Here is a 12,368-nt window from a genome sequence, read left to right as displayed (position 1 = left end):
TAAGTACATTTAATATCAGAAAATTACTTTTGATACTTAAGTACAATCAATATCAGACTTTTACTCAAGTAGTATTCTAATAGGTGACTTTTACTGGAGTCATTGTCCGGTAAGGTATCTTTACTCAAGTGTGGCTTTTGGGTACTTTATACACCACTGAAAGGTACTGCTGTCTGAATAAAGACCTGCTGCACTCTAGTGCTTAGTTTCTGTCAACACAAGATGTAAGGGCTCAAGAAAATATCTTCAGAGTGTGTATGGATGAGGAGGGACAGCAAGCAAGAATTTTACTGGCGTTTTACTGGCGATCGGCAGACATTATTAAACTTCAAGTTTATTTTCTTCCGTTTCTACACGTGTGCCATCAAAGATTGCGTGTTGGGCCCTGAGGGCTACCGAAGAGCGAGTGACCTACGATTCCGGAGTGTGCCTGAACGCATCCTGTACGGGGATTAAAAACAAGAGTGCCGACGCTGCGGTTGCTCACGTTACACATCCTGTGTAAACACGGCGTAACACTACTCACAGATGAAAGAGAGAGGAGGAATATGGAATATTACCCCACTGTACAGAATTGCATTAATGGGAGCAATCATTACCACACAATCCCTAATTGAAAATTTGAATAATCAAACGAACAAACACTGCAGAATGGAAACAAACACACCACGATGAACCAGTCACTGCTGCAGATGTCCACATGAGGGCGCTGTGTCCATCTCCCCCTGCATCCCTCAATCCCCTGCAGTTAGGGTGTGCTCTCACTAGCATTATGTCTCCTTAGGTGCAACTGTTAGTGTGACAGCATGTGACTGCAACACATACAGTGGTGCAGCACTGAAGATCTGAGAAGTCATCAACAGTTTTTATAGACTTGTTAAAGATCCGTTTGAGTGCTAAAATGTGGCACAGGTGAGTGAGCTTCATGATTGGTTGGAAAGCTGCCACGCCTCCCGAGTCAGCTCAACTGTGTCATGAGGACAGGAAGGACGGCACTTTCTCACACCACGTCACCCTCCTCGCCGCAAGCGAGCGGCAGAGCAAACCCACAGGTGACTGCAGTGAGAGCGCAGAGGCTGTGATCAGAATCCACGATGATCCATGAAGCCGATGATCCGCATTATCTGAAGTTGTAAAGGCGTGAACCTTTGCATGCATAAATAATGTTGAATATTGCATTATGTCGAAGAAGGTTTCACGCAGTCTACTGAATATGTGGTTGCTGTGCTTTCTTCCCTCTTGCGCAAGAGAATAAACGAAAAAAGACAACTTTGAATCTTCTGATGACTTCATTATTAATTTGAGAACATAAACTCTCTCCTCCCGATTAACCTAGAAATGTTCCACCACAATTGTCAACACTGTGCAAACAGCTAGAACACAATGAACGGAACACAACTTTCTACTGCAGGGATCTTCCTCCAGGTATAAGGCCATGCCTATACGTTTAACCCTAGAGCTGCAGGCTCAGTGTAGCTAGTGTTTCCACATGGGCTCACACACACACAATGACACTCGACACCCGCATCGGGAGCTCCTGTGACCTGAAACGCTTTCCTTTCTCTGACCCGGACATCAGATAACGGGTAAGATAGCGTTCCCCTCTTGGTTGTCTGAGTGCATAATAAACCATTACGACATTATTCTGTTGCAGCAGGAACTAGAGCACCAAGAAGTTTTGTATTATGCAATATATTGTAACCCTTTCAATTCACCTCTCAGTGCATTTGTTTTCTATTCCACCCGATAGCTGGAAGAGGAAGTGAAAGTGATGAGCGCAGCAAAGGAAGTCCTCAAGACATTAACCAGAGTACACTGGGAGAGAGGACCGAGTGTGCCAGTACAGGTGTTTTAAAACCGTCACACTTCACAGAAGGCCGATGTTTCATGAATTCTCCTGGTGTGTAGCTGACAACAAAAATAGCTTTCTTGAGAAGGAGTGACAAAAGCTGCCGAGACATTATGTCTTCTATTGCTGAGAAAGAATAACTTAAGCGTCAGGGGGGGGGGGGGGGGGGGGGGGGGGGGAAGAGAGCCGGGTCATGAGAACGTCTCCTGCTGCGACAGCTATGAAAGCCAAAAGTCTGCACCAAGTCTCCTTGAAGCTTGGCTGGGTAACACGGGGGAAACCAGCCAGAATGAGCTGGAGTTTTTAAATTATCCAACCGGGAATAACCAGTGGTGCCAATGATTTTAGCTAGCAGCACTAGCACGGGCAGAATGCCAAGGCAGGCAGGTAGCCAGTCCAATCATTACAGTCGGGTCAAATGAAATGATTGGACGGGCTTATTTCAGTCCCATGACAGCCACAGATTCCACATTTTTCTATTCTTTTTTTTTTGTGTCAAAATAATAACAAATATCACTAAAATGCTTTTAAAATACGTAACCAACCAAAGCCTTGATAGAAGTGATGGAGAAGTTATTTCCCACGGCTGCCATCTGACACGGTAAGACTGTCACCATGACAACTTCACACACACCAGCAGGGAGAACACAAGCCAGACGTTCAGGGGACAGAACAAGACCACGGCTTGTTTAACGGACATTTAACGCACTCTCATCGTCCTACAGTTTGACATTTGGGCTCTTTTTGTTCCACGACGCTCTCTAAGGATCCGGAACTTGTGGCTACTAAAGGTCAACATCAGCCTCCTTAAACCGATGAAACCATGCGAGACAGCTGAACACGCACCAGATCATGTCTGAGTCAGCAGACGGTGACCACCGGCCGACCGACGCTCAACTTCCTTCTGCAATGAGCGAGCCACCTAAAATACCACTTCTGATTGAAAACATGACAACTGTTATTCAGCACACAGGCAGGAGAAATGTTTCTCAACAAGCATTTATGTCATTTCCTCCTCTTTGTGATGTGGAACAAGCCATGACTTGTTTACTGATCGCACCCATCAGCACCCATCACACTGACTCGTACTCGTTCATGCAGAGATTAGTTAGATTTCAGTTCAGCGCAGCGTCGTCATTAGGAGTTTAAATAGTCAATGAAATGTAAATTTGATCTTGCCGGCTCGCAGAGCCACATGTGAAGTTGTGCTTAGCTTTGAAAATAAATAAATAAATAAAATAAAAATTATTTTAAAATGTACTGAAAGGACCCAAACTGGCTTTAGGCCGAGATCTGAGACCCAAAGTGTTCAGTATATAATAGATCATTATTATTTATTATTAAATAAATAAATAAATAAATAAATAAATAGTCATACGATTACACTGTAAACAATATTATGAGAGAATTATTTGTGAAATAAATCAAGAAATTATTAAATATTTGAGTTCCATAGTACATAAAATTTGAATTTTTGAGGAGAGTGCATGATCAAACGGTTGCATACTCGACGACCCCCCCCCCCCCCCCCCCCCCCATCAAAGTGGGAGTAGCTGCATTTGGGAGCAATGAACGGATATATGTGGCCGTGCACACCCACTGGCAGTGTGTCTGACAAGAATGCAGAGCACTGTGGACCCATTAGCACTGAACACACACACACATCCCAGCTTCTTACCACACACACACCACACTGGGGTCTCCATGGCAGCCATAGCAGTCAGACAATCAGAGGAGGCGTTGATGTTTTCTCTGATTTCAGACTGAGAGGAAGTTTAAGTCTTAAATGTCAACATTTAAAAAAGAACAGGAGCCGTGTTGTTATTCTTTTCATATTATCCTTTTAGCTGATGTGCTCTCCCTTCATTTCTGTTCATTTACCAAATAAACACCGGCGGGATCAATTCATTGACGTCACTTTCGTGTCGAGCACACCAGCGGTCGCTGTGTGAATCAGTTAACTGACAGGAAACCCACCGCTCTCTGTCGCCCCTGTATCGTGCAACTGCTCATCTCAACTTTATTTGAACCGAGAGACTCTCACATCAAGAATGAGATTGTGTTTCCCGTACCTTTCTTGTATTCCCCCGTGGTGTAAAAAAAACCCTAGCGCCAAGCCTCCGGTCAGTTTGTTTGTCTGGTTTTTGTTTATGGGATGGGGAGGGAGACTCAGGGCAAGAGAGGGGAGATCCGGATCAGCCCCGTCTCGAGGGACATCAGAATAGCAGCACGGGGGGGGGGGGGGGGGGGGGGCTGACCAGTTGACCATACCCCTTGGTGGACTCTCGCGCCTCTCAATGTGAAAACCAGCGTAGCTACGTCCCGAATCGTAAACCCCTGGGAGGTCCACGCCTTTGTTGGTTGTAGGAATGAGCGCGCACACACACACACACACACACAAGGCAATGTGCCAATGTCCCTTTAAACAGAGAGCTGGTGGGAAACCAGGTAACGTTAAAGCTCCACTGTGAAGCCACTAACAATATCATTAATTGTTTATATTTCCTGAGTTCTCCCTCATTAGGTGCCACTGTCAGCTACGTTTGAAACCAAATGCTCACTATATGTCACTTTTTAAATGATCCGTGACATTATCTCATGAATCTGTAAGATATCATAACCGCCATCTTGCACCTCAACCGCTTTCATTGCTCATCCCAGTCTCTGCTGACGTCAGCGGACATCGCGTCACAGGGTTTCATGTGGTGTGACAGAATCTACACGGAGTGATATCTGAACCCGAGACTGCACCGAGGGAAACCCTGCTATGATGCAGAAAGAAAAGCTTAGAAGTAACCACACCGTTAAAGTCACCAGGTGAAGCGTATTACTGTTGACTGCTTTCACACAACAAGTCACAAGTGATTTAGAGAAACCCGGGGACAAAAGGTATATAACATGTACTAAACCGAGACACTAGAGCTGGATTTCTGTAAGTGTGCATGAGCCTTTGTACGTGGTGTGCTAGATACAAATATAGATATGAGAGCAGCAGAAAATATTAAAGTCCCTCTCCGGCATTTCTCACCTACGATAAAGAACTAAGGTCAACTCCTGCATCCATCTTAGAAAACGAGCAATGATGCTGCAGAACCCACACCTCCTACTCCATCTATCAGAGACATCCTGTCTGCCCCCCCCCCCCCCCCCCCCGCCTGCACACTCATCACCAAGGTAACACGGGGACATGTAGGACCATAAATAGTGCTTTAGTTGTGAGGATTTAAAGCTGTGGATTGTTAGACTGAAAAGATATTAGAATGTCAAAGAACTGTCCCATTGTTTCCATCACTGCTCTACAGGAGGTTATAACATACACACACACACACACACACACACACAGTGACTTCATTCTCTGCTCAGGTGGCCATTACTCTACTGTATCAAACAGTTATTTGCTGCTCTGAATATCAAATGTAGCACCTTTAAGTCTATGAACTGTCGACACAAAGTGAATAGGAGAACCCCAGCTGACATTTAAAGGTTGCTTGTTATTTCCAACCAGCAGTTCAAGACCAGAATTTATTCAATTTACCGTCAGAAAAAATCCTCACATTTGAGAGGCAGGGCAAACGAAAATGTTTAGCAAGAATTAGCAAAAATAGATGAATCGACTGATAGTTACGTTACCCGTTTAAATGACGTTTTCTAGTTTTTTATAACATGACGTGGCCTGTTTTCAATGGATAAACAAGTTTAAGAGCAGCTGTGTTTCTGATTAGTCAACCAATTAATCATGTCATCTGTAAAACGTCATATTTAGTAAGAAAATGTCGATCAGGATTTCACAGAGCCTACGTCTAAGCCACAGCTCTGCAGCAGTGCTGCCTGGGAAATATCTCAGATGAGGGGGAGTTTTGGGAGAGATTTACCCTGATTGGTGTTTTTCTTTTTGCTCACATTATTAGAGGGCCATCTGCCCCAGTAGGGTTGTCAGTGTAAGACGCTGTAGTAACTTGAGCAGTCAAACTGTCCGATAAACCTGAAGTGTGTACACGGGACACACGATGAGGCACAAGCCAATCAAATCAGTCTGAGCTGCCACTCACACCACAGAGCGTTAACATGGAAACACTATGACAGCCCAGCCCCCCCCCCCCCCTCTCTCTGTGCATGCTATTCAGGACGGGCCTGGACAAGCCGTGCTTATCTGAGGCATGAAAGAGCCAACCCAGAGGAGAGGAGAAATATGTGTGTCATGTTCAGGAATCAGTGACAAGAACAGGTTTCTCCTCCAGTTTCCCCTTTTTGAGCAGCACGCTATAGAGATCAACACCAACCATCCAGTAGCTTCACGAAGCGATACCACACGAAAACTAACCCTGTTAGCAGGAGATGATACGACTACAATCCTTTTTTTCTCTTCGGTTTTGACGCTGCCATGGTGGATCTGATCATTAGCTCCGCCTGCACACAACAACGCATTCACACTTTATTTAAGCCGACGCTAAACATGTTGTTCCCTAATTGTATGTTTTGGCAGGACCTTCACTCCAAAGACTTTAATTCCCAAATGATACGTCCACAGTCCAGAACCAGAATATCTCTCACTGGTATCGACTGTTTGTGGAGTGACTCATCTCAACACATTCATTTAGTTTTTACTAATTATAATAACAGGCCTTCACGCCAGCTATACAGAATTCCATATTTAAATACTTACATTTGAAATTCAAAGCACACCTAGGATTTAAATAGTAAATATAAATCAAATGTAGCCCCTTTAAAAAGGTTGAATGTGAGAGTACTGTGCGAGTACTGTTTTTTGTTCTTGCTCTGCTACGAGCTGAGAGAGAAGTGTGTTCCAGGTCAGAGAAACAGGAAGCCGTGCTCTCAGCTGGGCCATCCTGTTGGCAAAGTGACTTCAGATCAAACAGCTCTCAATCACTTGACCTGATGAACGTCACGTTAACTTTCACATCTAATTTGCCAGCTGAACCTGCGTCGCCAATCAAACGGCGAGTCGTCACAGTTTACTGGGAGGAGTGCAGAAATAAAAACACAATTCTCTCTGCCAAGATCAAAGTTGCTGTCGGCTAAAAATAAACAATGTGTTACACTTACTCCCTCGTTCTACCTTGCGGCTTGCTTGCACATTCCTCCATAGAAATGCTTTACATAGCTAGGATAGCTGAACACTGGAATCTGACCATCACTCCGAACAGCTGTCTGCTGGCACGACCAAAACAAAACACCAGTGGAGACTAATTTCAGGGAGATTCATGCATCATGAAATGAATCAGATGCAGCAAAACTCATGTCAACAGTCTGCAAATAACAATGGATTGCTCCGGGTTCAGACCAACACTGTGCCGTGAATCAGAGGTGACTCACGCCACACGGAGAGGACAGAGCCATGGCTTCAGACGCACGTGACCTGATGGATGACCTCTTCCCAGCAAACGCACGTTACACAAAAGGGCATCGGCAATGAGCAACACCCCTGGCATGAGCCCACTGCTGTGTGGGAGTAAGAGAGGACAAGCATCCCATAATGCCGGCGTGACCAGGAGCCAGGCAACTGCGGTTTCTTCTATTAAAAAGCTTGACCTCGCATGCCAAGTCAACGTTTCTAGTTCTTCCCACAGATCCACACGCCCTCCATTGTTTACAGCCACAGTAAAGGCTTTCCACTGATTACTTCCCATTTGTCAGAGCAAAACATCATTATCCTGCTGGAGAACAAAGATGGAATAGATTAAGAGACTTACAGTAAGTGATTATCCTGACTGACCCAAAGGTTTATGGGAAACTATCTCCCTAATAGATGCCCCGTATATCCTCCTTCACTACAATGGAAAACAAACAGTGTGTGTTGATTCAAAAACAACACAGGTGTTCCCTTTACTAGTTTTTTCCAATTTTGGACTTGAGATGAGAGACCAGCTCTTGACACATAAGACGCTCTCGCACTGAGTCATGTCCAACGGCTTCTGTTAAGAGCCGTTTACCCACACATTCATGTCTCGTTTTGACAAAAGGAGCGTCTTTAAATGGCAGCCCCTCAAATATGACGTATACGATTTCCCACTTTTGCTTAAGATCGTGTTAACGAGAGTCTTCTTCAGTCAATTGTTCTATAAAGACAGAGCTTCAGCTTCAGCTCTGGAGTCTAGTGGTCACGGAGAGGAAGAACTGGACCTGAAGGTCTCACTCTGCTCCGGCTGATAAGACTTCAAACACTAAAGCCAGACATTTCCTAAAATCCTTTTTATATAATTCAGACCAGTTCATATGCAGCAAATCCCTTTAGTTGTCATTAAATGCCTTCTACAGAAAACAATTAGCAAACAATCAGTAATAAGCCCACCCATAATCCTAAAATATTAGAGGGGCCGAACAGACTGGGGCAGAAGAATGTGTCACAAAATGTTTCGTCTTCCGCTATCTATTGTCATGCTCAAGTTAGTCATTGAATCTTGACTCATGACATGCAGACAACCTCCGTCAATGTCGCCACATTGATTTGAGGAAGTTTGTGTGAATCCTGCTTCCTGGATTAGCCATCTTATTATTAGCACCGGGGTGTCGACCCTACGGTCCTATACAACTACGAATACTAACAAAGCATTGGCAATGCTGAGTGTTGCAGATGAGCTGAAGAGATAGCCCAGGGTTAGATGAAAGCTAACATAGCTTAGCACAAAAGACTGGAAACAGCCGGCCACGTTCTGTGCTGCTTGTTTGTTTGTTTAATGCAAAGAGTCAAAAATGTCAAACTACTCCTTTAAACCACATTGTAACCCAAAGCTTGTCGGTGTGCTTCATACTAATAAAGTCAGTTCACTAAATTGAGTTCAACTTTATTATTTACATTGAACCTGTGCCAAATGATCAGACTTTGTGTTGCAGCTGTGATATAGTAATACTGTACATTATTGGCTTTTCAGGTTAATGATGCAGGAACAAACACAGATGTTAATGTCACCTTACAAATGCAAACCAATAAAATAATTAAGCAGTATCATAGTCATAGTACTAGGACTAAAACATGTTTTAACATTGTTGATTATTGAGTATCTCTTATCGATCACTATTTTTTAATGTCTGTAAAAATGAACTTACTTCTACTGTTAGGACAATCTTGTGGTTTGTTTCCATCTCTCGTGTCTTGATTACTCTAATCTGTGGATGTCAGTGTAATCTCAGTGTCAACAACACCGTTATCTTCCACTATACCAACCGCACTGCAGCTCCCAGGGGGCCGATCTAACACCACTGCAGACCTCTTGCATTTGTGGCTCTGAAATCTGTTCCCAAACTCCTGGATAGACTACTTCATGTGGACTGTGTCACACAAGCACACTAATAGAGCGGCATATGCATTCTATAATTCTCTGCTAACACATTGTACCAAAAGCACATAGACAGACTACCGTAGGCCCAGTCAGAGGCAAACCACTAATACATGATTAAAAAAACCAAGGTGATGCTGGAGCATTGGTCTACCTGGAAGATGGTATGTTGCAGCAGGCTTTGTGGTTATTAGCTCCCTTTAGTCAGGTCTGATATCGGAGACACCTCGTGGAGCATCTGGTTAACTTTAAGTCTGGTCCTGAGCCAAACTCTGAGAGGATCTATTTTGTTTCCTAATGTCCACTCCAAATGAAGAAGCGTGCCAGATATGAATAAATCACATAACACTGCTGATCAATAAGCGAAGTGGATTGTAATACAGTTAATGGGGCTGTGCTAAAATAGTGTCCAGCTGGTCAGTCTGTGCACACTGAGGTGATCAAAGTCAAACGCAATGAGTTGGTTGATAAAGCATTTTGTCTGTTACAATATGCCACATTTAATTAAAGTGGCACTGCCATCTGTGAAGATGCTTTAGTTCCCTTTTGCCTTGCCCTTATACACTTAAGATATATTTTGTTAACTTGCCCACCGTCAGGCCTCCTGCCACTCTACAATTCAATTAGCTCCACTTAAGCCAGATCCTCACCCAGGAACCTCAAGAACCAAGACTTATGCCTTGTCATATACAATGCACTAGTATTGTGTCTTTATTTTATTTTAAAAGAATTACCTGCAGAAGAAGAGTCGTCGTGGTCGGAGCTCAGGTACCCATCGCTCCTCCTGTCGGGGGTGCTGCACCCGGAGCCGCGCGAGGCTCTGCGGTGAACCTGCGGGATGGACGGGGACAGCCTCCCGTCGTCGCCGGAGTCGAAGTCCCTGCTGTGGCGGAAGGGCCGCCGGGGGTCCCGGAGGCCGATGGGCGTCCTCTGGTTGTCCCTGCCGACGCTATTTGGTGCCAACAAGTTACTCCTGACGAAATTATCATTGCGCTCCGTATCTTCGTATTCCCGGTCGCTGCCCGCGTCGTTGTCATTCGGTAGACAGACGCGAGCTGGGACAGGGTCCTTTTTCTGAAAGCTAGGTTTCCGTGGCGGGACCGGGATGGGAACGGGCTTACCAGTCTTGAACCTGCCTCGCCCGAAAGAGCTCATGACACCCGCCGTGTTACCTGCCGCGTGGAGCTTCACGACCCCTGAGTCGGACACCTTGGTCCTCTGCCCGTCGCCCTCATCCTCCCGCCGCTGCGGTCTCCGAATATCCCCCGTCTTGCAAAAGCCAAACGGGTCCGCGTTAAAGTTTTCGTCTTTGCCTGCAAACCTTTGCGGGTCGTTTCTCTTCTGTCGAGCCATGGTGGTCTGCAGGTAAACCACCTTGAATTTTTCCTCCGCCAGCGCCTTCTGGAGCCTCTTCAGGTTGGCCTTACTCGTCTCCAGCTCCGACTCGATGTCCTCCACAGAGTTCAAGTCCATGTGAGGTACTCTTCCGTCGGGAAATTCATTCCTCCAGTGCTTTGCAAATTCATCCTGTTCCCACATAACTATGTTCAATTCGGGCTTCCCGCGAGCCGCAGTGTCGTTACAGTCAAGAGAGAAATTTTGGCGCTAATAACTCTTCTGTGTCTTCACCGACAGTCAGCGGCGTGTTTGTCGCACTCATGCACCTTCCTCTCCTTCTAAGAAAAAAAAAAAAAAAAGCTGTCTGTCGATATTAACTCGACCGTTTTCTGCCCATCTTCACCCTCCCACACAGAAACAGCGGGCGTACTGTGCACGCTGAGTGATGCGGATAACAGTTTGTCACTACGCTGAAAAGTTTCGAGACTTCCTGGATCGAGACGTGTTGCCTTCAAGTGCTGCTCGAACAAGTGTGTTGTCCATATGTCAGTAAAATCAGATCAACGTAGCAATCAATACCAGACTTTAAAGCAGATGTGTTTAGCTTTCTTTGGGGCGAAAAAACCCACATTATGTATGTAACTTCAACATTTAAAATTCAACCACAGAGCTAATTTGATAAAGTATCGAAACACATTATTTGACCAGTGTATGACCGCAACATCCCAGAATTGTTCATCATCAAACGATTACTCTGTCTCTATCTGCATATAACTTATCTCGTAGCACTTGAGTAGGCCACCACCATTATAGTATTATACAGTCTATTATTCCCCATCATGCTCAGCAGCACCGAAATAATTCCGATAGCACTTGAATGCAACAAGTATGAGTGAAGTGGAAGCTGTTCGCTCTGACAACAATCAATGTGGCGGCTGGTCAATAGAGGGCCATGGGGCCTGGCCCCACCTTGAGCCACACAAAAAAATTATAATTATAAATTATAATAATCATAAATTATACAAATTGTCAATATTTGTGTTTTTGAACTGTGGAATGTACCCAGTAATATGTGTAAAATATGATATCTGCGCAAAATATGTTACTTCTACTGATCTTTATCTCCTATAACAAGGTCCATAGGGGCATCTCAATAAATAAACATGTTATATTATAGTTATTTACTGCTTCTTTTCGTGTTGGAATAAATGTTAAATATTTAACTGCAAAGTAATAATGCGTGTTTGATACTTTATATATATATACATATATATATATATATATATATATATATATATATATATATATATATATATATATATATATATATATATATATATATATATATATATATATATATGTGTGTATATATATGTATATAAATATATGTGTATATATATATATATATATATATATGGATATATATATATGTGTGTATATATATATATATAAATATATGTGTATATATATATATATATGTATATATGTGTATATATAGATATATATATGTATATATATGTGTATATATATGTATATATACGTGTGTATATATATATGTATATATACGTGTATATATATGTGTGTGTATGTGTATATCTATACATACATACATACATACATGTCAGTGAATGGGCCCTAAATAGCCTCTTCCCATATTAATAGCTGTATTCCAGAAAATTCTAAGAGGAAAGTCATGAATGACAACATAAACCACCAATCACGATCATGAGATATCCGTCCGCCCCGCCTACTTCCAAGCGCATGTGCTGCTAATGTCCATGGGAACTGTATCTCTGCATTGAGAGTATGCAGAGGACTGTGTTTTTGTGGATATACCTTGAAATTGGGTTTATTATTAATTAATGAATCACAATGGCCAGAAATAA

At 43.5% G+C, this 12,368-nt stretch overlaps 1 protein-coding gene across 2 annotated transcripts in view; it reads right to left on the bottom strand.

The window, feature by feature from the left end:
* The window catches only part of abr (ABR activator of RhoGEF and GTPase), a 103,384-nt gene extending 92,591 nt beyond the window's left edge, over positions 1-10,793 (bottom strand). Inside the window, exon 1 of one of the 2 annotated variants that reach the window (XM_079283409.1) lies at positions 9,879-10,793. In XM_079283409.1, coding sequence (XP_079139535.1) covers positions 9,879-10,683 — 805 coding nt within the window. In that variant the 5' untranslated portion in view covers positions 10,684-10,793. The remainder of the gene's footprint in view (positions 1-9,878) is intronic. The other variant, XM_079283406.1, reaches the window with a different exon arrangement.
* Positions 10,794-12,368: the final 1,575 nt, after the last annotated feature.

This window comes from Melanostigma gelatinosum (assembly GCF_949748355.1).
Source record: "Melanostigma gelatinosum genome assembly, chromosome: 14".
Classification (NCBI taxonomy): Eukaryota; Metazoa; Chordata; class Actinopteri; order Perciformes; family Zoarcidae; genus Melanostigma; species Melanostigma gelatinosum.
The sequence above is the reverse complement of the archived record's forward strand: the minus strand, read 5'-3'. Positions and strand labels throughout refer to the sequence as shown.